Source organism: Macaca mulatta, chromosome 1 (genome assembly GCF_049350105.2).
Source record: "Macaca mulatta isolate MMU2019108-1 chromosome 1, T2T-MMU8v2.0, whole genome shotgun sequence".
NCBI lineage: Eukaryota > Metazoa > Chordata > Mammalia > Primates > Cercopithecidae > Macaca > Macaca mulatta.
Genome location: NC_133406.1, coordinates 189,351,389 through 189,379,322, shown reverse-complemented (window position 1 = coordinate 189,379,322; position 27,934 = coordinate 189,351,389). Strand labels below are relative to the sequence as shown.

General features: G+C 51.8%; 1 protein-coding gene across 1 annotated transcript in view; it reads right to left on the bottom strand.

The window, feature by feature from the left end:
• Positions 1 to 898: 898 nt before the first annotated feature.
• The window catches only part of TTC39A (tetratricopeptide repeat domain 39A), a 43,798-nt gene continuing 16,762 nt past the window's right edge, over positions 899 to 27,934 (bottom strand). Inside the window, 17 exon segments of the mRNA XM_077957547.1 lie at positions 899 to 2,218; positions 2,775 to 2,891; positions 3,927 to 4,041; positions 4,436 to 4,547; positions 8,613 to 8,733; positions 10,287 to 10,378; positions 15,735 to 15,896; positions 16,512 to 16,571; positions 16,662 to 16,729; positions 17,249 to 17,357; positions 19,265 to 19,330; positions 20,070 to 20,169; positions 23,301 to 23,418; positions 23,421 to 23,469; positions 25,289 to 25,356; positions 26,168 to 26,244; positions 26,860 to 26,991. Of these exon segments, the coding sequence (XP_077813673.1) occupies positions 2,095 to 2,218; positions 2,775 to 2,891; positions 3,927 to 4,041; positions 4,436 to 4,547; positions 8,613 to 8,733; positions 10,287 to 10,378; positions 15,735 to 15,896; positions 16,512 to 16,571; positions 16,662 to 16,729; positions 17,249 to 17,357; positions 19,265 to 19,330; positions 20,070 to 20,169; positions 23,301 to 23,418; positions 23,421 to 23,469; positions 25,289 to 25,356; positions 26,168 to 26,244; positions 26,860 to 26,991 (1,690 nt within the window). The 3' untranslated portion in view covers positions 899 to 2,094.

Sequence of the window (27,934 nt, the reverse complement as noted above, 5' to 3'; positions counted from 1 at the left end):
AAAGTATATGTTTGGTGTCCTGTGAGTAGTGCTGCTTTGATACAGCACCAGGCAGCATTCCAACATGTGGGGAAGCCATGGAGGCCTGTCCTCCTGCAGCCTGTCTCTACCACCCTACCCTGTCCTGTCCAGGAGCCTAGAAACAGGTTGGTCTCCCAGCATCCAGGCTTTGGAGAAGAGATAGCTTGCAAAGGGATTACCCTCTGTGGAGGATATTCTTTTGTTTCATTCTAACAAAACTCTATTCTCCCTCTGTTGCCAGGCTGGAGTGCAGTGACGTGATCTTGGCTCACTGCAACCTCTGCCTACCGGGTTCAAACGATTCTCCTGCCTCAGCCTCCCAAGTAGCTGTGACTACAGGCATGCACCACCACGCCCAGCTGATTTTTTTTGTAATTTTTAGTAGAGACAGGGTTTCACCATATTGGCCAGGATGGTTTCGATCTCCTGACATCGTGATCTACCCACCTCAGCCTCCCAAAGCGCTGGGATTACAGGAGTGAGCCATCATGACCGACCAACTGAATCTTTATATATTAACCCAGCCCCTTGGCAGATACTGTGTTTGCTAAATACAGCAATGCTGGAAGATTGGAAAGTTTAACTGGTTTTTCTCTTATAGAAATTGCATTCATGCATTTGGGGAGTAACGTTTCACAGATGAATATTTTTACTGGGTACATGATTTTCCCTAAAGGGAAATGGTTAGGTTGAAGTGTGCTGACATTAGAAAGTGAAGGGTAAAACCTGGTGTTGGTCATTGAACCTGAGTTCTCACTTTAACAATCCCAGAGGTTGCAAATTCAGATGCTTTGAGGGGCCAGAAAGGTAACAGAAGTGTTTAAAGTAGCCTCGACTTAGCTCTAGCTGATTGTTGCCTCATGGGAATGCGGCTCAATGTTGCCAGATCTTTTTTTATTTTTTATTTTTTTAAATTACAGGCCAGGAACCAGATTCATTTGTGAAATCTCCCCATTTGTGAATGCTGGTAACTTATTCAAAAAGTTTAAAACATTGTGTGGTCTAAATAAAACATACATAGGCCGTGTGGCTTCTGATTAAGACTTTCTGCCCGGCCTAAGGATGCCTGCAACACATATTTTATTGAAATATATGATGCACGATCCCTTAAGGGCATAAATTTTATCACTTAAATGTCTCTTGTCTCTTAATTGAAGAATCTAACACATACACAACAGGTCAAGAATAACAGTTCTAAGAAAAATGCTGTCAGTAAGTAAATGTACCTTGGAGTGAAGTACAGAAGATTTTTATCTTTCATAAATTATTCCCAGTGGTTTCAGTTTGGCATACAGCAAAGATACAGACTGGATTCTGAGAACCTCCTCCTGCCCCCCAAAATTCCTGGCTTTGGCACAGAAAGGGCCACACGGCTCTTCCATCAAGCCTTGGCATTTCCTACTGGTGGAGATGGATTTTTCTACACAAGAGCTCAGATTTTCTCTCACTAAAAAGACGTGCTTGATTTTTAAATTGGAAATTTACAAAAGGAGTGAAATGAAGTGTGAGTAGTAAGGTAGTGGATGTCTGTGTGCATCCTCGTGCCCAACCCCAGAAGCATTGAAGCCTGAGGCTCAGCCTCTCCCAGGCACTCCTCAGGTCCTCTGAAGGCCCTTCAGTCACACAAGCTAAGAACTTGCTGAATTTGAAAAGCAATTTGCCCTTTGGCATCATCATATAAAGAGATTTACCTCCAGATGATAATAGGTGAAGACAAAGACTTACAGGTGGTTGGTGGTTGTTGGTTTTTAAAGCCAACTGTGATCCCATCAATGTATTTCTAAGGAAAATGTAAACTGTTCATACATTCTCTTAAACATCACAGTGAAAAGCAAGTACCCGTATGTGTGATAGGCAGGCAGAGGGCTCCACCTGCTCTGCCCGTGGCAAAGGCCCTTGGCCACACTGGTGAAAAGCTTGGCTTCTGCACAGATACCCATGTCGTGCCATCCAACTGGAGCGCCGGTGGACCCCAAAGGCAGGGCAGGGCAGGGGGAGGGGATCTTTTGAAATGTTTCCAGGAGCTCTGTCCAGCTGTCTGTTTGTCTTCCAGCCCAGAACTGCTGCACAAAGCTACAAGGACACTGATGAGACCATGGATCTGCTGCTGTTCTCTAGGGAAGACTTGGCTTGGAGTGTGGCTGCCTGGATTCGAAAGTGTGTCCTTGACTCCATGGAGTAATTCTTGTAGTTTTGCCTGGAATTGAGCAGAGAATCAGACACATGAGCCTGCTTGCTCCCAGAGATGCTTTTCCTCCTGTTGGAGCTGTGTGAGCCCCGCCAGCCAAGGAAGGACTGTAGAGAAATTCCTGGGTCCCGAGAGCATTGAGCCCTGCCCAGTGGGAGAGTTAACCAGGAGGGTTTGTGGCCCCTCACCCCTGGTATCATGCCCACTGGAACCACTCCTGGTCCTCCTGGGTTCCTAAGCTTGAAGGGGTGGTTGTAGGGAATAGACCTCTAGCCTGGAAGGCAGGAGTCATGGGTCCTCACACAGCCGTGCAGCTGGCTTCTGATGTGACCTTGGGAACTTACTTCCTGCCTCTGGGGGTCTAACTGCCCATTCATACATTAAGAAGGAAGTCTTCCTATGACAGGTGACAGCTGGATTCCGAGGGACACAGGTCCGCCCTCTAGACTGCCAGACTGGCCTTGCTAGCAACTCCACTCACTGCTGTCTGGGCAACTCTGTCCCCAGCCAGTTCCTGAGCTGAGTTCAGAGGGAGCAAAGGACAGATAGGTTATCCAAGGCTTACTTGGCAGATTCCAAGAGTTTGATGGCCTCTTCATTTCTGCCTTGCTCCATAAACAGCAGGGCTAGCTCCAGCAGGGCGTTTGGGATCAAGTAGTGGTCATATTTAATCTTCTTTTCACTGCAGAACAGAAGACATGGCTCAGGTTCCTCCTCCTGAGCCTTTCCCAAACTGCACGTGAGGATTTCCTAACCTGAACTGCAATTTTGGGAGGTTCCCACTACCAAGCTATAGAAAGGCTGGGATCCACAGCAAAGCCTTCCCATCCTGTGTGTAACCTTGGGCTCCAGCTCCCTGACAACTTATGGCTCCTGTCATGTCCTTAATCCACCGCCACCTAAGTCCCAACCTCCCTTTCTCCAGGTTGAATGATTTATTGAACTGTAAAGTCTCCTGTCTCTGACCTGTCCCCTCTGACCCGACCTCCATGCTGCCCTGGAGATATCTTCCTTGCCCGGTGCCCTTTCTAGCTCTCTTCTTTGGAATACAATTTAGCCTTGTGAACAAAACATCCAGGCCCTTCTCATTCTATCCCTCCTTATTTCATCTTCAATCTTTTCTCTCTATGACTTCACCCAGGCAGGCAAAGACCCCATCGCCGTCACCCCGCCTCAGGTGTCTTTCCTGTGTCCATGCAGTGGTGCATGCTGTCCCTACTCCACCTCAAACCTGTCCTCCCTTGCTTTCTCCGCCTGATGAACTTCCCACTTTCAACGTCAGCCTTGGAAAGCCTTTCCTAGTACCTCCCATGAAGTTCAGGTCCCTCCTCGGGCACCTGCTGTCCTCTCTGCTTTCCTCTAGCATGGTCCTGATGAGCCTTGGTTGGGCTGCCTACAGCTTGCCATCTGTCATATTGCCCTCCCCGAGGGCAAGGACAGAGTTGCTGAATTACAAACTCCAGGGCACACTGTTCACTCGAAACAACGTGTATGTGCTCCTGTAGTCACGCAATTTGGTGGCACTGGGAGGCTAGGTCTGAATTATCTGTACAGGTCCCGGCACAAGTCCTGGCAAGAGTGGACACTAGTTTAGTACCTGTGTGGTGAGCGGGGGTTGGCTAGGGTCAGCCACTGCAGTGGGCATGAGGATGGAGAAGCCCTGAATATTCTACCCAGGAGACTCAGACCCAGCAGGAGCAGCTGCAGAGGCACTTACTTGGCAGAGATGCTCCTAAAATTCTCCTCGGCCTCCCGGGCACGGCCCAGGTATTTCAGACACAGGCCTTTCAACAATTTCACCAAGCACTCGTCATCCACTGAGTACTCGTTCTCTGCAAATAGGGATGTGAGGGAAAAAGACAGACTTGTTCATTTCTCCAGCAGTTACTTATAGAGCCCCCTACTCTGTGCTAGGTCAAAGGGACACAGGTAAATCAGACATGGTCCCTGTCCTCAGGGGGGGTCACATCTGAGAAGGAAAGGCAAATACTGAGACAATGACAATACAGTGAGGTCAGGACTGAAGGAAGCCCCATGGCTGTGGGAGCCCAGAGGCTTTGACCCTACCAAGGGGACAAGGAACAGCTGCTTGGAGGAGCTCAGTCTAGAGAGGGAAAGGAGAATTGCCAGGGTAGGGAACGGGGGAAGGACATTTTTGGCAAAGGGAACCTTCAGCTGTAAAGACCTGACCTAGCCTGGCAGGCTCAAGGGCCTGAGGGAAGTCACCTGGGCCTTTCTCCAGCATCTCTTCCGCCTTGGTGATGATCTCAAGCATCCCATCTGTGAGTGTCGGCTGCTTCCCAATCACAGCGTAGCCATTCCAGATGTACATCATTTCCTGAAGGCAGGAGGGCAAGTTAGTCCCAGGCTTCTTTCCTAATGGGGCCTCAGTTTTCCCATCTACAAAATGGGCAGTTCAGATCAGAGGTTCCCTAAAGGCCCTTCTAGCTCTAATCATCCATAACAGGTCTCAGTCAGCCTGTGAAGCTGTGGGCCTGAGGGGATCATGGGAGCCTTATCGTTGATTTCGTACTGAGCTCTCACCTTACCCCAGTGCAGATGTAAGATGGACCAGTGTCCGTACTGTACTGCTCATAGCTGCCGAAGTTTTCCAGCTATTTTTCTGCTCATGCCCTCCCTGAGTGCTATTACGTCCTTTCTCCCAACCTCTCTGGGGCCACTTTCTGTCCTTTGAGGACCAGGCCATGCTCCATACACACATTTCAGGACAACAGAATTTAAGGCTATGTCACCTTCTCTCCTACTCCTATTCTCCCAAAGCAACAGGCTAAATAATGACACTCATATTCCATTTCCTTTAGAATGAAGTTACCATCATTGAGACTCTTAAAACACATCTGATTCCTTTTTTTCTTTTTCTTAGATTTTTTTTTTTAATTAAAAAAATTTTGGGGGGCCAGGCACAGTGGCTCACGCCTGTAATCCCAGCACTTTGGGAGGCCAAGGTGAGTGGATCACCTGAGGTCAGGAGTTCGAGACCAGCCTGGCCAACATGGTGAAACCCCATCTCTACTAAAAATACAAAAACTAGCCGGGTGTGGTGGCACGTGCCTGTAATCCCAGCTACTCAGGAGGCTGAGACAGGAGAATTGCTTGAATCCAGGAGGCGGAGGTTGCAGTGAGCCAAGATGGCGCCATTGCAGTCCAGCCTGGGTGACAGAGACACCGTCAAAAAAAAAAAAAATCTTGGGGCCAGATATGGTGGCTCACACCTGTAATCCCAGCACTTTGGGAGGCTTAGGCAGGTGGATCACGATCACTTGAGCTCAGGAGTTCGAGACCAGCCTGGACAACATGGCAAAACCCCATCTCCACCAAAAAAAAAAAAAAAAATTAGCCAGGCATGGTGGTGCAAGCCTGGGGTCCCAGCTACTTGGGAGGCTTAGGTGGGAGGATTGCTGGAGCCCAAGAAATCTAAGCTGCAGTGAGCTATGATCACCCCACTGCATTCTAGCCTGGGTGACAGAGTGAGACTCTTGTCTCAAAAAAAAAAAAAAAAAAAAAAAAAAAAAAAAATTTATTTCCACCTTGTCTTTGTTAGGTTACTGGTTCCTTTTCTTTGTTTGTTTTTGCCTTGACTGCCAGGAAGCTCAGAATACTAAATTAGGCTGAACATGGTGGCTCATGCCTGTAATCCCAGCACTTTGGGAGGCTGAGGTGAGAGGATCTCTTGAGCCCTGGAGTTCACCACCACCTTGGGCAACACAGTAAAATACTGTCTCTACAAAAAAATAAAAATAGTAGCTAAGCATGGGTGCTCGCCTGTAGTTAGGAGGCTGACATGAGAAGATCCTTTGAGCCCAGGAGTTTGAGGCTGCAGTGAGCTATGATATCACCACTACACTCCAGCCTGTATGACACAGTGAGACCCCCACCTCTAAAATAAATATTTAAAAATAAATAAAATAAAATAATAATACTAAATTAAACTTTCATTCATAGTAACTGTGTTTGCTTAAATGCGCATTTCCTAAACTGTCAAACCAGGTAATGGATGTGAAAACGCTTTGTAGCCATAAAGTTCTAGAAAGACATTATTGTTGTGGTTCTTGTTATTATGTTCTAGGAAGGGAATTTCAGTTTAGACCAGTATTTCTCAAATTGTTCTCTGGTTCCAAGTTAGCAAATGTTTAATTTTATTTTATTTTAGAGACAGGGTCTCACTCTGTCACCCAGGCTGGAGCGCAATGGCACTATCAGAGCTCACAGCAGCCTTGACCTCCTGGGCTCAAGCTATCCTCCCACCTCAGCCTCCTGAGGAACAGGGACTACAGATGCATGACACCATGCCCCACTAATTTTTGAATTTTTTGTAAAGATGGGACTTCACCATGTTGGCCAGGCTGGTCTTGAACTCCTGCTCTCAAATGATCCACCTACCTTGGCCTCCCAAAGTTCTGGGATTACAGGCATGAACCACCACACCCGGCCAGCAAATGTTTCATTTTTTAAAAAAGGATTCTTCCCTTCCCCACAAATAAATAAAAATTAAAATTAAAAATGATTCTGTGGCCAAATAAGTTAGAGAAAAAACATATCTTTAAGCTTCTTCTTAGATTAATATATAAGACTCCAAGAAAGTCTATAGTATATAAACTGTGTTTAGGCCAGTCTTTCCCAAATGAAATCATTTAATGCATAAATAGTATTTTGCAGATTACAGTTTGGGAAATTCTCCCCTAAGTTTTTGGTATAGTTGCTTCCCTTGCCCTTCCTACAATATCCTCCTGTTCCACTTGATAACAATAGCTTTACTGGATTTTTTTTTTTTTTTTTTTTTAGACGGAGTTTCACTCTTGTTGCCCAGGCTGGAGTGCAATGGCACAATCTCGGCAACCTCCACCTCTTGGGTTCAAGAGAGTCTCCTGCCTCAGCCTCCCGAGTAGCTGGGATTACAGGCATGCACCACCACACCCGGCTAATTTTGTATTTGTAGTAGAGACGGGGTTTCTCCATGTTGGTCAGGCTGGTCTCAAACACCCGATCTCAGGTGATCCGCCCGCCTCTGCCTCCCAAAGTGCTGGGATTACAGGCGTGAGCCACCATGACTGGCCTATTGTATATTTTAAACCATAAAATATTTTAAAACTTTAGAAATACTCAGGTTGTAAATGCTGAATCAAACTATAGAAATATTGACCTTTTTTTTGAGACAGAGTCTTACTCTGTCGCCCAGGCTGGAGTGCAGTGGCGTGATCTCGGCTCACTGCAAGCTCCACATCCTGGGTTCACACCATTCTCCTGCCTCAGCCTCCCAAGAAGCTGGGACTACAGGCGCCTGCCACCACACCTGGCTAATTTTTTGTGTTTTTAGTAGAGACAGGGTTTCACCAAGTTAGCCAGGATGATCTCGATCTCCTGACCTCATGATCCGCCCGCCTCGGCCTCCCAAAGTGCTTGGATTACAGGCATGAGCCACCGCGCCCTGCCAAATATTGACCTTTTCAACTGATAAAGTATTTAACACATTTTTCTTATTCATGCTCATAACTGCTCTGTGAAATGGGAAAGGAATCTATTATTATAGCCATTTTACATAAGGGGAAGAGGGAACCGACCTAAGGCTATTCAGTTAATGAACAGTACAGCCAGGACCAAAAAAAGGTCTCTCAAGCAGGCTTCCTTCTACTTTTCCGGCTCCCTTACTACTTGAATAACAAGGACTCTTAGCAAGCTGGAACTTTATCGGATGCCTACTCAAATCATGCATAGAATTAGCATCACAACCATGGCTCAGAATATAGGCTGTGGGCCGAGACTGCTGAGTTCAAATTCTGACTCCAACTCACCAGCTGTGTGACCTGGGCAAGTTATTTGATCTTTCTACTGATCTGTTAGGTCTTGTTACCCCCATCTGTAAAATGGAGATACCAGCAGCGCCTACTCACAGGGTTGATGTGAGGCTCAAATGAGGCAACAGGCAATGGGTGTGGGCAGCCTTGAACAGAGCAAGTGCTCAATAACAATGTTGGCTATTATGTGAGTTCAGAGTTGAATATAACGTGAAGACGCTGGCCCAGTGAGGGGGACCGTGAAAACAATGAAAATCATTGTGACAAGACTGGAGCAGTCAGGCTGGGATCACAGGCAGCCGGGTGATGCCTCTGCCTCGGCACAGCGACATGGGGCTATCTGTCCAGGAGGGCGACCCTCTCTGCCTCTTATCTGCAGCCTGCCTGTCTCTCCACTCCCAGCCCCAGTGGACCATCTCTTTCTAAGGGGTAGAGGCTGGGTCAGACTCGCAGGTGAATTGCGAAACCCTCCCCAGGTCCCTGAGGCATGAAGGTCTTTCTCCTCATCCACTTCCCCCTGGCTGTGGCTCTCAGTGAATCCTCACAATCCTATACCCGGAGGGCAGTGCCAGTCCAGACCTCCTACCCACCAGAGCAGGCACTGGCAGCGAGATAGGTTTGGAGGAGAGGTAGCGCCGGGACTTCCGGATGGCAAACTTCTCTGTGGGTAGAGATTTCCCAGCAATCTTGAGCTTCAGGCCTGGCACAGCTCTGCAAAAGAGATGGGGAGGGTGGGAGAGGATGAAAAAGAGTAGGAGAGGGCGGAGGGTCCCCAGCCTACCTAGCCATGCTTGGCCCCTCTCTGGGCCTCAGTTTCCCCATCCGTACAATGACAGTGTTGGACTCTAAAGAGCCTTTTAGGTCTGAAATAGCCTGCGGCTATGGTCTTATTTTAGAGACCCTGCCCCAAGACCTGGCCACTTCCTATGGCTGGGCAAGGGGTTCCTCCCCGCCAGCTGGCAGAGGTGCCAGTGTGCCAAACACCCCTGGGCCAGTCCTGCCTCCTAGTTATCGCCTCCACTCCCAGGCCCCATTTCCGGGGAGGACTCAAGAGAAGTTTAATCCCGATTTCACAGGAGAGACCAACACTCAGAGAAAGGGTGCGACCTACCCAACACCAAACAGCTCAAACCCTTAATTAACTCTTGACTCTAGAGTTTTCACCTTCTCAGCTGTTTCCAGGGACAGAGCAAAATGCGGTATGCCACCAGGCACGCCTCCACATCTGGGGCCTCACCCACCCAGCTCCATCCCACCCTCCTCCTATTTCTGCCACAGTCACTGGGTGTGGTTGTGACCTCAGGCCTGAGCCATTTAGGCACAGGAAACAGCTGGATGTGGGTGTGAGGTCCCCCCAAACTCTTCGTTTGCTTATTCACTGTAGAACCTCTCTTGGCCTTAATTTCCTCATCTCTAAAATGAAGGTAATGACACCTGGCCGCCTAGGCTTTCTGGAAGAGTCATCTGAGAGGGGACATGGAACCTGCTGTAGCAGCTGACACTCTGGAAGTGATGAATGCCCTATTATTGTGACAGCAGTAGCCTAGGAGGCCCATATTATACCCACTTCCAGGTCTGCAAATTGGGGTCAACCTCACCAAGACTGGAGGAAGGCTCCAAGCTCCATCCTCCACCTGCCACGGCTGAGCTCTGCTCTAAAGATGCTTCACAGGAAGCAAATACGGTGGTACAGGAAGAATGAAAACAGCCACCACTTAGCGGGCAGCTTCTAGGCTCCTAGTTCTATGCCAGGCTCTTTACATTTATTATCTAGTTGATTTGCAAAACAGTGCTGCGAGGTGGAGGTTGTTATTCCCATTTTACAGATGCCGAAGTTGTCCCAGGTGACACAGCTAAGAACAAGCAGAGGCTGGGTTTACTCCTGTTTGTTCGATTTCGACTCTCAGCTCTCCACTGTGCTTCTCTGAGTGTCTCAGGTTAACTCAGCAGAGTGAAAGACCTTCCCTCCCCGGACCTTGGTGGCCATATCTGTCCTACTGCCCACATGAAAGAGACTTGGAGGGAGATGATATTGACAAAACCATTTCTGTGAAAGAAAGCTTCTGAAGAAATTCAAAGGGCTCCAACCACCAGTAGCAGCAGCATGGGGTGGCAATGGGAGGGGAGGACACGCAGGTGGGTCAGTCCTGGGGTGAGGGCAGGGAGTCACCCTACTCCTCCCTCCGCAGTGCCCACAGCTCAGGATAGCCTGGCTGGTCTGTCCATAGCGGCCTACACAGTGGGAGCACGATGGTGAGACCCACCTAAATAATTCCACTTCGTCGTCCCCGAATGGCTTGTACTCCTCCTTACCAAACATGCTGAGGTAGGCGGCCTTCATGTAAATGTAGGTGGCCTGTGTGAGACAGAGCAACAGCCAGGTGTGAGCAGCCCTCCTCCAGCCCCAGCCCGGCTGGAATCTGCAGACGGACCTCACGTGGCCCAGCATAGGAGCTCGCATTGTCTCCAAGCCCCAGGGGAAAAACGAAGGTAAGAAGTTGAAGCAACTTGAAGACCGGAATCCAGGACAACCCATGTCAAAGCAGCCACCTTCTTCTCCACTTGAAGCAGTGGCAAGAAGAACCCATGCAACTAGTAATGGGTAGGACAGGCTGAGGCTGCGGCAGACACACAAGGACAGGGGCTCAATCGGGGTTTCCGGGAAGCAACACCTTCAGAGTGGGCCCCTGAAGGGCAATGGGGAAATTCCCTGAGGCCCCAGACAGGGCCTTACAGCCAAGGGGAAGGGGCTGAGCAAAGCCAGGAGGCGACAGGATGTGTGTGGATTATCAATAGACGATGAAGCACGGGCTGTAAAAAAAAAGAGGCTTGAGCCAGAAACGTGAGCAGGGCCTGGGTCGGCTCAGCTCGGGCCACTCTGGTAGAACTATCTGCCTTGCTGTGTGCCAGGCACATCAAATCCGGCACCTCGCTTGATCCCAAAGCCAATGCCAGAAAGGAGTCCGTACCCTACCTCTGCTTCCTGGGACCCCAGAGCTACTGGGGCAGAGCCGGGAGTCGACCCTACGGCCTTGCCCACTAGATGCACAGCCAGCCCTGACAGTGAAACCGTGGCCCTGCGGGAGAACCCCCTACCCCACCCAGTTCTCCCTGCACGCCACGCCCCTTCCTCAGAAGTCCTGAGACAGGAGCCTGGCTCTGTGCTGCCCTCAGGTGGCCATGTTCCGAACCATAGCTCTTGCCTCTTGGCTAAGAAAGGGTGGAGAGGAAAGGGCGCCGGACATCCGGGAGTCCTGCCTAGAGCAGGCGGAAAGCGGCCTCCACCTGGCAGCCCCACCCATGCCCGGGCCTCAACCCGCCCTTTACAGCATGAGGAAAAGCTGGTCTTTGTGGGAAGAGTCTCCCTCCCTGAAACCTGTTCCCGGTCCCACCTTTTTTTTTTTTTTTGAGATGGTCTTGCTCTGTCTCCCAGACTGAGGCTGGAGTGCAATGGCGCGATCTCGGCTCACTGCAACCTCCGCCTCCCGGCTTGTAGCTGAGACTACAAGCATGCACCACCACGTCTGGCAATTTTTGTATTTTTTAGTAGAGACGGGGTTTCACCATGTTGGCCAGGCTGGTTTCAAACTCCTGACCTCAAGCTATCCGCCCGCCTCAGCCTCCCAAAGTGCTGGGATTACAGGCATGAGCCACTGCGCCTGGCCCCGGTCCCATCTTTAACCTCCCGGGTTGCCCTTGTCCTCTCCCTTTCCCCTGCCCCTGACGTGGAGGCACCAAGTCCCAGTGACTTTACCTCCCGTCTCACTCTAGGATCCTGCTGGCCTTGCCCTACGCTCTCATTATCGCACTGCCACCATCTCCACACCGTCTCCCTGTTCCAGGCTACCCGGGATGTCTTTCTGCTGTCCTGGTACACATTGTCTCCTGTCTCCCTGCTCCCACTCCTGTCCCCTGCAAGCCATTTCGCACGCTGACCTTTTTAAGTCAGCTCACGTCAGTCCCTTCTGGAAATCTGGTTGTATCCCATCACACTCAGGAGACATCTACTGTTTCCCCGACACCTGCCACACTCTAGCCATACGACGGCCTCCGGGCTGCTCCCAGGACACATCGAACACACTCCTGCCCTGCCCTATACAGCTCCCTCTGCCCAAATGGCCTGCTTTGTGACTGCCATGCGCTGCTCCTGCGCTCCATTCTGGTGTCCTCTGAGACAGGCCTCCCCTGACCTCCCCTTACAAAGGAGCCCCTCCCGTCACTCCCTGCGCCCGGCCTCGCTTGTTCTTCACTTCTCTTACTGGAACCAGACATCATGTTATATTGCATATCTGTGTTTCTTGTCTCTCTCCCCACTAGGATGTGAGCCTTCAGAGGGGGTCTTTTCCTGCTCACTCTTGTATTTCCTGGCCTAGAACAGGACCTGGCAAGTCCTGCTGGGGATGGCCCAGCAACTGCTGGTGGGCTTCCTAAAGCACCTATCTAAGCCACAAGCCTGCCAGGGCTCCCCTACTGCTAGATAAAGCCCAAACAGCCACTCACGTCCTCCATGGCCTGCCCTAACCTTTCTTTTTCTGGCTCATCTTCTGCCATTTCCTCCCCTACACTCCTTAAACTCTCCTCGGGCCTCTGCCTGTGCTGTTCCTCGGCCTGGGATGCCATTATCCCTTCTCCACCAGGCTCACCTCCAAGAGCCTTCCCTCCTGCCCACAGACAGCTCACCCTCACAGCACCAGCAGGGTTAGGATGGAGGCTGTGACTGAGAGTTGTGGATGCCCCAGCCCTCCAGAGAAGTATGGCAGCCACACGGGGGGGAAAGAGCAGCTGTCTCCCCTGATACAGGCCCCCTGCTCTTCTGCTGTGCAGACTCTTCACCCCATGGCACAGAGCCCCTCCGCAACGCTCTGGCTTCTGAGCCTTTGGTCCTGCCGCCCTCTCGGCTTGGGGTGTCCTCTCACTTCCTCCACTCTGCCTCCCTAAATCCTTCCTCTCCAAGACCCACCTCAGAGGTCTCTCCTCAGAAGCCTTCCTGTCCTCTTGGGTTGCCCGAGGATGCCTTTAGCTCCTTGGGTTTCCCAAGCCCTGAGCAGGCCACTGTCACCGCCTTGTTTCTGGCCATCTAAGCCTCCAGGCTGCCAGCACTGGGGGAAACACAAAGGCCTCCACAGGGCTGACTGTAGGAGATAGGTCAGGGTGGGAAAAATTATATAAAGCAGCAAACCTTCTTGGAAGGCTGGGAGGTTTTGCAAAAGCTTTGGGAAAGGATGTGGCTGAAGACAGCTGAGTTCTCTCAGAGTAGATAACAAGAAGGGAATTGATCTAGATAAGTTAGTTTACTTAGGCCTCAGAACCTGGCCTTTAATCATCGGAGCAGAGGACTGCTCTCTCCGGGGGTGGGGCGGGGGGCACAATGTTAATTACCCAGAAATGGAGTTTGCTTTAGGCCTTTGTCATTACATCTGTACTAAATAAATGCAAGCATGGCCGGCTTATGGGGGCTGCTGCTAACTCTGGCAAGGGTCCCCTATCTGCTGACAGGCAAGCCTGTGTCTGCGTACTCTGTTCATCCATCACTCAGTCAGGGTCTGCGGGTCAGACCCAGCAGCTGACCTCGGAGGATCCTGGCAGAGAGGGGCACTGCCTGCACAGAGCGGGTGGTGCCTATGGCAATGGCCAGAGGCCCAGGCCCCAGGACTATAAGTTGGTGGAGTCTGCGATGGCCAAGTTCTGGAGATTAGAAATGGGTGGGGCCCCAGAACTCAAGAGTGTTACAACCCCCGTTTTTCACAGGAAGTCCTCAGGAGGAGAGTGTTGCAGAGAGAGCGGGACTGGCCACCCCAGCGGGCTAGGAACTGAGCCAGACTTGCTGACAGCTGGGAGGCCTGGCCCACCTTCTGTTCCTCTATATAGCAGCTGTGTGCCCCCACCAGGTCTCCCTTTCCCCATGTGGTTAGCCCCAGCCACCCACCTCACTCTACAGGAAGGCTTCAAGAGTCACTTTCAGTTCAAAAAGGTTCCCTAAGGCCTGGAGTCCCAGCACTTTAGGAGGCAGGGATGGGAAGATTGCTTGGGCCCAGGAGTTCAAGACCAGCCTGACCAACATAGCAAGACCCTATCTCTCAAAAAAGAAAAAAGGTTCCCTGAGGCTTTGTCCTTGTTGGGAGTAGGAGGGGGTGTGGGGGCCATGGGAGCTGGGCCTGAGGAAGCACCTTCAGTAGCAGGGTGGGCTCAGGGCAAGCCCCGACTCCTCGGGAGGACTCTAGGAGCAAGAGAGAAGCAGAGGCCTCTGAGTCACACAGGACTGTCCTCAAATCCAGTGTCTGTCACCAACAGCCATGTGGGTGGGAAAGTCACAGTCCTCGCTTAGTGTCAGTGGCCCTCATGTGCCCAATGGAGATAATAACTTCTCCTCACTGGGTGTGGTGTGGAGGACAGGACAGGAGCCAGACACGTTGAGAGCTCAGTAGAAGCCTGTTCCCTTCCCTAGCCCCACCTGCCCCAGACCCAGAGAATTCCCCTCCAGCTTGGTCCCCAGGCAGGGCTACTGAAAAGAGACCTCCATGTGGAGGAGGGGGAGGGACCAGATGCAGATGACAGGTCTCCTAACAGGTGCCAATGCGGGTCAGTTCTAACAGCTGCCTGGAGCTTTGCAGGGAAAGCATCTAAGGTCACAGCCAGGCTCATGGCAGAGGATTGATTAGCAATGTCTGCTATGGGCAGGGGATGAAGCCATGAAGACACATGTCCTGTGTATTTACAAATAACAGATTAGACGTTTGCTGAGCTAGGTGGTTCTAAGACTCTTGGTTCCAATTTCTGCACTATCATTACTATGATGGTACAAGCTAACACTTATTTCAATACTTACCATGATAAATTTCATCTTTGGTAGGCAAGCATCTGTTTGGCTTTGTTTTGCCTATATGGCATCTTGTAATCCCTCCACTATTTCTGGGTGCATCATTTTCTTCTGTGGAACCACTCCTCTCCTACTCTCAGCCCATGAAGAATCTTCCCACCCCTCTGTTCCAGGCATTGGCACGTGACAAGTCAGACCAGTGAGGCTGAATTGTGGGACTCTGGTTGAAACCAAGGGGAGGATGTGAGTAGAAGCAGCCCATGGCCACCTTGCCTGTCACATGGAGAGAAGCTTCCTGCAAAGATGTCGCAGAAACAAAGATGTCACAGGATAGAGCACAGTCACAGATGGAAAGACCAAGCCAGACATTTCATTTGAATTCCTGGATCCAGCCCTACCTGAAGTCGGAAGTGCCAAGAATGTTCAGTTATATGAGCCTTTTGTGTTTTGGAATTGCATAAGTCCAATATAGTGGCCACTAGCCCTACAGGCTATTTAAATTTAACATTTAGTTAATTGAATTAAGTAAAACTGAAAGCAATCAGTTTCCCAGCTGCACTAGGCACATTTCATGTGCTCACTGTGTACATGTGACTGGTGACTACCATATGTGGGCAGTGCAGAAGTAGAACATTTCTACCATAGAGACAGTTCTGTTGGACAGAGGGAGCCATGTTTCTGTCCTTTGTGACTAGAAGTCTCTTTGTTACACACTGTGGTTCAGAAGTTTCTCTTGTGGTCTTTAGTTCCTTCCAAGCCTGAGTCCTATTAGAATTTACGGTTATGTTAGATTTCAGCTGAGACATCTGTGTTTAGTTAGGGATTTGGCCCCTGGTCTGGAGGCACACAGTCAGCCCTGTTCACCCAATGCTCCTAACACGTGGCATCAGCCCACCTTGGACCAGCAGTTCTCCTTGCTGAGCAGGTCGGCGTAGAAGTAGGACATCTTCCACTGGCCCTTGTAGGTGAAGCACCACATCAGCTCCCAGTAGCACATGTGGTGGAACTGCTTCCAGTGCTGCTGGGCCTCACAGCACTCCTCGAAACGCCGGATGGCCTGCAGGCACCTTCTGGTCAGCCTGATGGGTGCCCACCCAGCCCCAACCCCTCTGCATCCTCTGCACCTCCCAACACCACAGCAGACCAGGCCTCTCCAGGTCATGGTGGTCCAACCCTGTGCTAGGCTCAGGTGGGGCCCCAGGAGCCAGGAGATCTGGCCTCCAGTTCTGGTTTTACCTCCTAAGTCTTACATGACCTTGGGCCCAAATACAGTCCCCGCCTGGGACTCTGGTTTTTTGTAACAAATTGAAAGAACAGGACAGAGCTATAATGGAGGGGAGGTACCAGACTCCAGCCTAATGGCCATGCCCTAAACAGATGGGCTTTCCTAACCTCTGCCTCCCTCAAGCACCTCCCCGCACCTCCTTCCACTGCAATGCTGCAGTCCTATATCTCCCAGTCAAAATCCCAGGCACCACAAATGCCTCCTCCTCCATCTTCCCAGGCTGCTCTGTCCAAAGGGCCTCTCCCTCTCCTGCTCTCTGGTTGGTTCTCTCTTGGGGACCCCCTCCCAGTCTGTCCTGTCCCTGAGTATGTCACATGGGCCTGACTTACTGCTGGCCTGGGAGAGCCCGAGGGATCCCCAGCCCCGGCCCAGACCCCCATCACTCACTGCATCAATGTTGCCTTTAATGACTTCAATCCGCCCTGCGAAGAACAGGAAGATGGCACCCTGCAATGACACATATGCAAGTCCGTGTGGGTCCGTGGGGGTCTGTGGGTGTCTGTGGGCTGGAGGTACCGGGCAGCGCATGGGGCTCACCTTAGGGTACCGGTTCAGGTAGGGCTTCAAGAGCTTCTCGGCCTCCTCGATGTTGACGTTCCCAGTACCTGGAGGAGGTGGTGGGGGAGACACAGAACATGTCAGCACTCCTGGCTCCTGTGATCCTGCCAGCAACCCAGTAGGGGCTTCCCGGGGTCTCCCCTTACCCCTCTGTGAAATGGGGATGATAATTCTCCCTGTCCCTAGGGTGACATGAGGATTATATAAGGCAGTGCAGATATCGCCCCAAGCACTTCACAGGGCTCGATAACCAGGAGCCTGTGTCCACCAAGGCTGTGCCCAGAACCATAAGGTGCTGTACACAGTGTCTTCACACCCTCCACAGGGTAGGCACCACCCCCCCATTTCACAGATGAGAAAACTGAGGCTGGAACCTAGTCACACTGTGAGGCAGTGGGCGTCAGCAGGCCAGTCCCCAGGACAGTGGATGTGGCTCTGTTTCTGGTTTCAGTACCCCTATCCCTAGCCGCAGGGGCATGAGCAGGGTCTGTAGTCCCTCATTCTCCTGCCCCCTTGGAGACGACCAAACCCCAGGGCCCCAGGTCCCCCTGTACAGGGGCACCTACCGAGCACGAAGGTGAGGAAGGTGTGGTAGCACAGCAGGAGCATGACACACAGCACAGCGCGGAAGCTGTGTCCTGACGCGCCCTCCTCCAGCTGCAGCAGCCCATAGTCCTGAGGGGACGGGAGGGTGGGTGAGGCTCCCAGAGAGGGCAGGGGCCTGGGAGGCAGCTGGACAGCTGTGTGGGCAGTGCTGCCAGCAAAGGGGCGGAAGAGCGCTGGAACCCTGGAGGCCGGGTCAGCTGCGTGGCCCTGAGCAAGGGGCTGCCCCTCAGTGCCCCAGCACATTCCTGGGGGAAGGGGACATGGCTGCCAAGGCCAGGACAAAGGCCTGGCGGGTCTCAGGTGTCCCCCACCTTCTCCACAGCCCCTTCCCCACCCTCCCTATAGTCACCGGCTCAGCTGCCCTGCAATGGGTATTGAGGGCTCTAGCAACCCAGGTCTGGCTGGGAGCACGAGAGACACGGAGGTGGATGATCCCAGCCACGGGCTCAGGGCACAGGTGGGGTCTGGGAAGGCTTCCTGGGGGAGAAGCCTCCAGAGCCTGGCTGGGGAGGGGCTGGGGGCAGACCCCCCACCTTGTTTCCCTGCCTGCAGTCTCTGCCCTGGTCTGTCCTCGAGAGCATTCTCGTTCTTTCTAAAACACAAATCTGACCTGCCTCACTCCTGCCTCAAACCCTCCATGGCTCCCCTGCCTTCGAGATAAAGAGGAAGCCCAGGCTGGCATAGTAGGTCCCGCAACCCGCCTGGCCCGGCCACACTGCCTCACCTCTGGGCCCTCCCTTCATCATCCTGAAGTCCTACTCATGACCCATGTGCTTTCTTAAGGAAACAAAACTGAAAGAGACCTTCACAGCCTCTAGCCAATGTTTTCCAAAGCTCAGACAGCAGAGGGCAGCCAAGATTTCAGGGGTCCGTGGGCAGGCGCCAGGAAACACTGAGTCACCGTGAGCGTTTTCCCTTCTCAGTTATCTTTCTATCCTTTGGTGGTGCCCAGGAGAAATCCCCAGTCCTTTGCTCGCGGGGTTTGAACTCTCTCACCCTGAGCCCCCTTTCTCAGAAAGAGGCAGCCCTGGCTGAACCCGGGCCCACCACATAGTCTAGCTGGGCTTTCCAAAAGGTGGCTGGGCCCTTGTGGTATTTATTTTTATGATTATGTTCTTATCATGCCAAATAATATGGAGGTTTGTGTAGACATGTTTCCTTTGAATCAATTTCAGTAAAAGTCATGAGTCACTTTTGAGAAAAGTAATATATACATTATAAAAGAGAGGTCCGTGCTTGTGGCAAATATCAGTAAGGGTCAGTGCACATTTGAGAAACACTTATCTGGTCCATAACAAGGTCCTTATTTTACTAAAAAGAGGCTCAGAGAAGGTAGGGACTTGCTCAGAGTCACAGAGAAAAGGGGATGAGGCTGGACTGACCCAGAGATCCTAACTTCCAGGCCAATGCTCCTTCTACCACACGAAGCCTCCTCCACCAGGAAGCCCTCCCTGATCTGCTGCCTTCAACCTGGGGTTGGTACTCAGGTTCTTGCCCTCAGTAAAGTCTCTGGGTGCTTGAGTTCTCTGGTTCCTCCTCAAGGTCTGATGCCCAGTAGGGCCTCCTTCGGGCATCTGCTGGATGAAGTGGTAGCACCAGAAAATGGTCCTTTGGGGAAGGACTTGCTCAAAGTCTTGAAGTGAGGCAGTATCTATAGAAAGAGGGACCAGCTCCTGACACCTGTCAGGCTCAGAGAATGTGTGATCCTGGGCCACTGATGGAGCTGCCCTTCATAGCCACCCCCACCCACCCAGAGCCTCTGCACCCTGGGAGGGCCAGGCAGGGATCACTAGCCCCATTCGCCTGGAGAGAAGACTGAGGCCCAGGGAGGTCTGGGCATTGTCCGGGGTCATACAATGAGAGGGGCTGAGCCAGGACGGGCACCTAGGCCCTGCGGCCTGTCAGCCCCACCCTGTCCAGCCCAGCCCCAGTTTTGGGGCTGAGCAGGTCAGGGGTGCTAGGAAGCAGGTGGTTACCTTGTTTCCTGAAAAGCCCACGAACTCCAGCAGCCTCAGGATCCTAGTAGGAAGCATGGACAATGTCTGCAAGAAAGGAGGTAATCAAGCATGTGAAGGTACCCAGAGGGGGCAGGGGCCACCCCCACTGTCCCAAGGCCTGCTCTTTAACAGGCTTTACCTGGAGAGGAGAGGGCCACCCCTCTAACTTTGGAAAGGCCCCTGGCCACCTAGGTTCCCGAGGCTAAAATCTTCCCTGGGAAGCTCCTCCTCCCTTGATCAGGCAGTTTTCCCAGACTTCCTGATCCCTCTGCCTGAAAGCCCCTCCTCAGCTGGGAAACTCCTAGGAATCCTTCAGGAGCCAGCACAGATGCTCACTCCCTCCCGCAGGAAACCTTCCCCCACTCCATGCAGGAGGAAGACTTAGTTCTCTGTCCCCTCTAAGTCATCAGCTGGTTTCAGGACTGTCTCCTTCCCTGCCACTGGTAAATGTGTAGCCAGCAGCTCTCTAGGGCAGAGAATGCCCTGATTTATTATGTGTGCCATGGTCAGGTGCTGTGAAGGCTCTACCACAGTGGATTTCAAGCTACTGGCCGGACTTGGGAAGAAATGCACTGATGGACTCTGGAGCTGGCTGCAGCGCCCACTCCACCCCCACCCCAGCTGTGAGTCCCTGAAGGCTGGCCACACATCTGGTCATCTCTGGATCCCGGTGCCCAGCACACAGTCAGGTGCAGGGGCACTTGGCAGTGACCAGACGAGTCAGGGACAGAAGGGGAGACTGAGCTCGAGCCAGGCGCTGTGGAAATGGGGGAGGAGCACTCACCAGGTTGAAGGCCCCCACACCGAGCTTCACTCCTCCTTCAAAGTGCGGGTGGTTCTCACCCTTGCAGTACTGTGAGGACTGGACAAGGCTGTCCAGCTCCCTGCAGAGAGATGCCAAGTCCTGTTTCAGCCACTGCTGGGGGTGGGGGTTAGGGGCGGGGACCCCTTCCAGCTGGGCCTCAGGTAAACTCCCTGGTGGTGGATTCATACAGTTCTGGTGATCCTGAGAACTGATATTTGAGGAATTTCGAATCCCATCTCCCACCATGATAACACACTCCTCACCCCTGAATTTCAGCCGTATGGGCCCTGGCACACTCTGCCATGGGCAGCTTCTGGACATTTGTTGGTACTCCACATCCTGTCTAAAAGAGGTTTTCTCAGCCTCCGCATTGCTGACATTTGGGGATGGATAATTCTTTGTTGTTGGGGGTGGCAGGGGAGTTGTTCTGGGCATCTTAGGATGTTTAGCAGCATCCATGGCCCCTGAGCACCAGATGCCAGTAGCATCCTCTCCCCAGCTGGACACCCAGAATGTCTCCAGACACCGCCAAATGTCTCAGAGGGGGACGTCACCCCTAGCTGAAAACCACTGGGCTAGCCCAAACACCTCCTCCTTCAGGAAGTCTTCCTGGAGTCTCCTGGTTGGAATTCAACTCTATTTCTCCTGGTTACCAACTGCACAGAGCCCCTAGCCCAGCCACCTGAGGCAGGACAGAGGCTTTAACGATGTGTCTGCCTCCTTCCTGGGCTGACAGCATTTTGAAGGCTTTCAATTAGCAAGCTTGAGGCTTCTCTGTGCCAGGCACTGGAAGACAGCAGGGACCAAAGTCACCAAGCCATTGCCCCCACAGCATTCTCACTTTAAGGGACAGACCCTCCCTCCCCCCATTAAATCACTATGAGGGTGATGGCAGGCTCCAAGGAGAAGAATCCTTGGACCTGACCTAGTCTGGGGATAGGAAAGGCTTCTCTGAGGAGGTGACATTTGAGCTGAAATCTGGTACAGAAAGCTCAGTGCAGAAAGTGTTTCTGACAGAGAGAACAGCACGTCCAAAGGCCCTAAGGTAGGAACCACCTTGGCATATTTGAAGAACTGGGGGAAGTCTCAAGGACCTAAGGCAGAGTGAAGTGGGAGATGTGGCAAGCAGGGCAGGGGCGAACTCCCAGGAAGGACTCAGCAATAACCCAGGACTTCTTTTAAGAGCAAGAGGAGCCTTGGGAGCTGGCAAGGGGTGGCCTGACAAGGTGTGTGCTTTGGCGACATCATTCTGGCAGCTGGTAGGGAGGCTGGGGCCAGAGCACTTGTCTGGTTTTCCTAGAAAACTTCTAGCATAGGCCCCCAAGGTAACGTGATGTCCACATGCTATATGGTACATTATACCCTAGCAATACCTTGTAACAAGTTCACAATATCCCTGCAGGGAAGCACCTACATTAAATGGGGGAGATAAAGATGATAAATAGGCCAGGCGCGGTGGCTCACACCTGTAATCCCAGCACTTTGGGAGGCCGAGGCAGGCGGATCACCTGAGGTCAGGAGTTCGAGACCAGCCTGGCCAATGTGGTGAAAGTTCATCTCTACTAAAAATACAAAAAATTAGCCAGGCGGGGTGGCGCACATCTGTAGTCCCAGCTATTCGAGAGGCTGAGGCAGAAGAATCGCTTGAACCCGGGAGGCAGAGGTTGCCGTGAGCTGAGACTGTGCCACTGCACTCCAGTCTGGGCAACAGAGCAAGACTCCATCTCCAAAAAAAAAAAAAAAAAAAAAAAGACTTTTTTACTTTTCCTCTTTTTTTCAATTTTTTTTTACTGTGATAAATATACATATCATGAAATTTAATATCTTAACCAATTTTAAGTGTACAATTCAGTGGTATTAACTACATTTCCATTATTATGCAACTATCCCCAATATCCACCACCATGAATTATTTTCCTCCTGTAAAAGTAAAACTTTATTCCCCTGTCTTTTGGTCTATAGCTTCATGTCTATCCTTAGCCCCCTTTGCAATATTATTTTTCTGTCTCTCTTGCCTGATGGAAAAAGCATGAAGTAAATTATCTGCCTTCTCTGTGGTGCATGTGGACTACTGAGCAGGTGTAGTAAGATTGGTGTCACCGTAAATTTATCATCACCAGCTTCAGCTGGGCTTCTCCGTACTGCCAGTCACTCTTGTGCTGTTTCCATAGTGATTTCTGCATAATCCTCTGCATATTTCAAACCTTATCTACTCTCTTTAAAACTCTTGCCCCCACCCCCCTTGTTTTTGTTTTTGACCCAGGCTGGAGTGCAGTGGCATGATATCAGTTCACTGCAACCTCTGCGTCCCGGGTTCAAGTGATTCTCCTGCCTCAGCCTCCCGAGTAGCTGGGATTACAGGCACCTGCCACCACGCCCACCTAATTTTTGTATTTTTAGTAGAGACAGGGTTTCACCAGGTTGGACAGGCTGGTCTCGAACTCCTGACCTCAGGTGATCCGCCTGCCTCAGCCTCCCAAAGTGCTGGGATTACAGGCCTGAGCCACCGCGTCCGGCCTCAAATCAACTTTTAATGGAAATAAGTTTTAATGCAACACTTGGTGAGTGGGGGACTGGATTTTCAGAGCTTTTGTTGCTGTGGGAACCATAGATAAGGGATTTTGGAGCCACGTTGGGTAAAAACGCTCCGGACTGAATTTTCATTCATAAACATGGCCTGGGCCTGGGCTAGTTTGAATGTCAGGGATCCAGAGATAGCACGAAAGTGATTTTGGCCTGCAGAGAGTGTGTCCACATGTGTGTGTGTGTGTGTGTGTATGCATGTGTGTGTGTGTATACCTTTCCTGTGTACTAGAGTTAAAGAAGCCTTCATGGGGAAGGTGGCATTTGGACTGGGCCTTAACAGATCTGTGGGAGTTCTGCTGCTGTTCCCAAAATGGCTGTTCGTGTGGCTATCTCCCTGCCCCCGCCAGACCAGCCTGTGCAGAATCTGTGTCTTATTTTCCCCAGCAGAGGGTCAGGCAGGGAGCAAGCACTCAAGGGACCAAAGGGAAGAGACACAGCCAGAAAGCCAGGGGAATATGATTTCAGGAGACTGAGGGCCTGAGGGCATGGAAATTGGCTTGCATCAACAGCCTAGGTTCTGGCCCTGGTTAGTACTCTTCTCCTCCCACAAAGCCGCCTGAGGGGAACAGCACAGCAGAGGCTGTGACCCAGAGTCTCCACAAGCGGATGGCCAGCCCCACTCACTTGTAAGTCTGGTAGCTGTTTCGAACTTTGATGCCACCTTTGATGAAGCTCACCATGTTCTCGTCCTGCAGGAGGAAAAGATGCTGACCGCCTGGCCCAGGTGGGCAGCCGTAGGCTGAGAGGGATCATGCAAGGCTCTGGGCCTGACTGCCCCTCCCTGTGAGGAACCCTTGGGGGATGAGGTCAGAGATCAGCCAAACCAGGCCTCCCTGCTCTTTGGCTCAACAAAACCTCTAAAATGCCCAGGGTTGGACCAGCCTCACAGGTACACTACTCTGTGCTTGGAGAGAGGCCTGGAGGGGCCACGCCCAATGATTAACAGTATCTCCCTCTAGGTGGAGGGACTGCAAGAAAGGAGAGGGGATGCTTGTTTTTGGATTGTTTGTGGTTTTTACAACAAGCAGGTATTTATCACATTTTTAAATGTAAAACTTCCGTTGCCTATAGCCGCCAGCAGCTCTATTCACTGTTTACACCCAATGGAAAATGGATGGACAAGGGTTGTGCAAGTTCATGATAGCCAAGAAACAGAAACAGCCCAAATGGCCACCAGCAGAAGGACAGATAAACAAACTGCGGTGTGTTCAGGCAAGAGAATAACACACAGTCACATAAGGCCGAGGGAAGAAAGCAAGACCCACACCACTTAGGAAGCTCAAAAGCAAATGAAACATCACCATATGCTGTTCAGGCATGAGTACAAAGCTGAGAAAGCGATTTTTAAAAAAAAAAATAGGGTAGGGCCGAGGTGGGCGCATCACTTGAGGTCAGGAGTTCGAGACCAGCCTGGCCAACGTGGTGAAACTCCATCTCTACTAAAAATACAAAAATACAAAAATTAGCCAGAGGCTGAGGCAGGAGAATCGCTTGAACCCAGGAGGCGGAGGTTACAGTGAGCTGAGATCACAGCACTGCACTCCAGCCTGGGCGACAGAGCGAGACTCCGTCTCAAAAAAAAAAAAAAAAAAAAAAAGGAAAGGGTAGGGGACAATAAACATAACACTCTAGTAGTGATTCCCCTGCTGGGTGCATGGACAGGGCGAGGAGGAGTCCCAGGGTGGGGAGAGTTATTGCCCGTGTTCTGTCTTCCAGTTGGCTGTGGTGTTGATGGGTGTTCATTATTTGTAAAAATGTAATAAACAAACAAAACAAAATGTCGTTTATGGTGCAATCATTACAGTGAATCCTAAAGCAAGGATTAGGATTAATCCAATTCTAATCTCCCCAGGTCAAAAAGAGAAAAAAAAAGCTATGAAATTAACCAGCACCCCAACACTAAAATGTCCCTCTTCTGCTAAACAGACATATATAATGATGCTGATATGTTCTCATTATAACCCAGGCTTTCAGGCAAAAGCATGTAGTGATCATTCTCATCATTCCCACTGTGTGGTGAGGAGACCTGGGCTCCAACTTCATCAGACCTAGGTTCAAATCCCTGCTCATCATTTGCTAATCATGTGACCTTGGGAAAGTGACCCCTCTCCTCTAAGTCTCCCCTTCACAGCCTCTGTGGTGAAGATTAAATAATAAATGTAAGTATTAGCAAAAGCAAACTGTAATGTGTGTATATAGAAACTACATACCTGTACCGTGTGCAAAAAGTCTGGTACATCACAGGTGCTACAGAGCTTGTTGAATGAATCACATGGAAAGCAGGCTTTGAGACAATGCCTATCACCCCCACAGGACCCTTAACAGGAAATGCAGCAGCCACACAGTGGAAACAGCATCCCGGTAACGGTGGGAGCGCATGTGCTAGGGGTGTGAGGGCGTGATGCCCATCACTTCCCTTTGAGCCCTGCCAGGGGCAGGAGTGTGAAGGATGGGTCACGATTGCTACAGGGGATGGGTCACGATTGCTACAGGGGATGGGTCGTGGTTGCTATGGGGGATGGGTCACAGTTGCTCTAGGGGAAGGGCTGTGGTTGGATGTGGAAATTGATCTTCTGAAATCCCAGCCTCCTTGTACAAGTGGGGGTCCCTACCTGCAGGAAGGTCAGGGCTGCTCGCTGCAGCAGGCACTCTGCATAGCAGACCTCAGCGTGGATTTCCTCTGTGGGGAAAAAACCAAAGCCCTGTGGCCTCCTGGGACTCTAATCAGGAGGCCTGGGATGAATCCTCACACCCCCACTTTCCCAAAAGCAAAGGGAACCTGTGTCAGCACCTCTCCTGTCCCCTACCTCGTCACCCAGTGCTTCAGAGTGTTCGTCACTGTCCCTAGAAGCTAGCTCACACCCTCCCCAAGAAGGTCGCCTAGTCTTGTTCTCCAAGCACCACTGTAGGTGCTGTGCACCCAGCAACATCAGATGCATTGTGGGGCGCTAGAACCTTCCAGGGCTCTTGAGGAGGGTAAGGCCACTTTCTCCTATGCTGCAGAGCCCCTCACTGCTTGTGGTCAGCCACTGCTGCCTCCAGGACAGCTGCATGTGGTCATGGCACAAAGACCTGGATGGACCATGACAGCCCACACCATCTCTTCTCATGTTGTCCCAGTGACTCAGCTGCTGACACCACATTCTCCTCTGGGGCCCATGTGATCACCAGGATAATTAAATCAGTAAACTCAACTGCACATACAACTGTGGGCCTGAGGAGCAGAGCCCTGGCCTTGGACAGCTTTCCCTTTTCTTGACTTGCAGGTTCTCAGCCAGTAGTGCTATCACATAAGTGGGTCTCACCTGCCCCCCACACCCTCACTAGAGAGCCAGGCCTCAAAAGGCCCCAGGTCTGACCCATGTGTGTCCTGGCATGGACCCCAGGGCCTGGCCCCCTAGGCGATGACAGGGAGGATAACTGCCCCTTCCTGGGCCTGGAGCTGGCCGCCTGGGCTTAGCATGGTTGAGAGGACGTCCTGGATGCCACACCTTCAGTGAATTGGCCCAGCGTGGGGCGGTTCACCAGGCTGCTGAAGGAATCTGTTACAGAAGACTTCCTCCGGTGCCTGAGAAGGAAAAAGAGGGGCCTCAGGTGAGGATTAGAGAGAGGCCACACTTGTCTCTGTCCCTCTCTGCTACACTCTAGAACATTCCTAGAGAGACAGAGCTAACAGAAAGAACACAGACTTTGGGGTCAGGCAGAAGAGGTTTGATATTCTGGTAAAAACCGTCACTTAACTTCTCTGAGGCTCAGTGTCTTCACTGATAAAATGGGACAGTTACCACCTGATCAGTCCTGGGGCTGAGGCTAAACAGCAGCCCCTGGTCAACCCGCGTCCAGGCCAGGTGACGCTGCTCCTGGCAGCTCCCAACCTGTGCCACATTTGGGTTCCTCTCCTTAATGTCTCTTCGTGCCCAGCCTGGCCTACCCTCCTGCCCACTCAAGTCGTGGTGCCTCCTCCTCTACTCTGTCACCCTGGTCCCTGAAAGCTGCCCAGTGACTGGCTCAGACAACATAGCTCCTGAGGCAGGAACAACAGGGACGGCTCTTAGCACCTGCAGACACAACGTCTTAGCCAAAAGCAGCAGTGCGAATAGTGGCATGTTAGGCACTGGGATGGGCCAAGGTGAGAGAAGGGTGGGCCTCCCAACCTCTGATCCCTGCCCCCAACACCCCCAACCTCTGACACAGCATCTGTGCCTCCTTCATCATGTTGCCGGCGAGCAGGATGTCCTGAGGGTCAAAGGTCATCATGGCCTGCATCTCCAGGATGGTGGCATACGTCAGTGAGTGGTACATGCTTTCCTTGGTTCTGCCGAAGAGAAGGGACATTGAGAGCACCACCTCACAGAGCCCCAGAGGCAGCTGGCCCTGGGCAGCTCATCTCCGTCCTCCTCCATTCTGCAGTGAGGCAAGGGGACCGGGGGTCCAGGCACGGGGAGGTCCTTGGCCAGGTCTGATCTGCTCACTGCTACTCAAAAGACCTCAGATTCGGTTTCCAGCTTGCCCTCTTCCTGCTGAGTGGCCCTAAGTGATCTACCAGATTTGAGCCTCAGTTCCTCATCGGCTCAGTAGGGGTGGCAGCAGCATAGCTGCCATGAGCACTGAGAAAGGCTTTAGTGCATGTCGGCCCGAGGCTGCCCTTCCCTGCCCCCAGTGCCACCCTCTTGCCTTCTGCCCCCACCTCCTGTAGGCTGAGCCCAAGTCCTGTCTGTGAGATCCTGTTTAGCCCAAACCCCACCCCTGGGCCGCCCTCAACCCCACTTCCCTGGACCTCCTCGCTAGTCACCTGCTGCCTCTTCCCACTCCCTCCCCTCATCTGATCATGGTGCCCAATAGTTACACCTTCCCATGGCTCCCACATCCTAGGAGATCCTGCCGGGGCTGAAGCTCCACAAGATGTCAGCCCTGCCCACCTCTCCAGCCCTCTTGATGCTTCTGTTCCCCACCCACCCCTATCTGGTCACATTCAAGACTGCACCCCCAGCCACACTGAACCACAAAGACCTTCCGTTAGAAAATCCCACATTTCCCTCCCCCAGGCCTTTGCCCAGGCTGTTCCCTCAGATTGCAATGCCCTTCCTCGGCCAGGTGTGGTGGCACATGCCTGTAATCCCAGGACTCTAGGAGGGCAAGGCGGGAGGATTGTTTGAGCCCAGGAGTTTGAGACTAGGCTGAGTAACATAGTGAGACCCTGTCTCTAAAAAGTAATAATAATTTTTTTTTAAAAGAAAGAAATACCCTTCCTCTACATC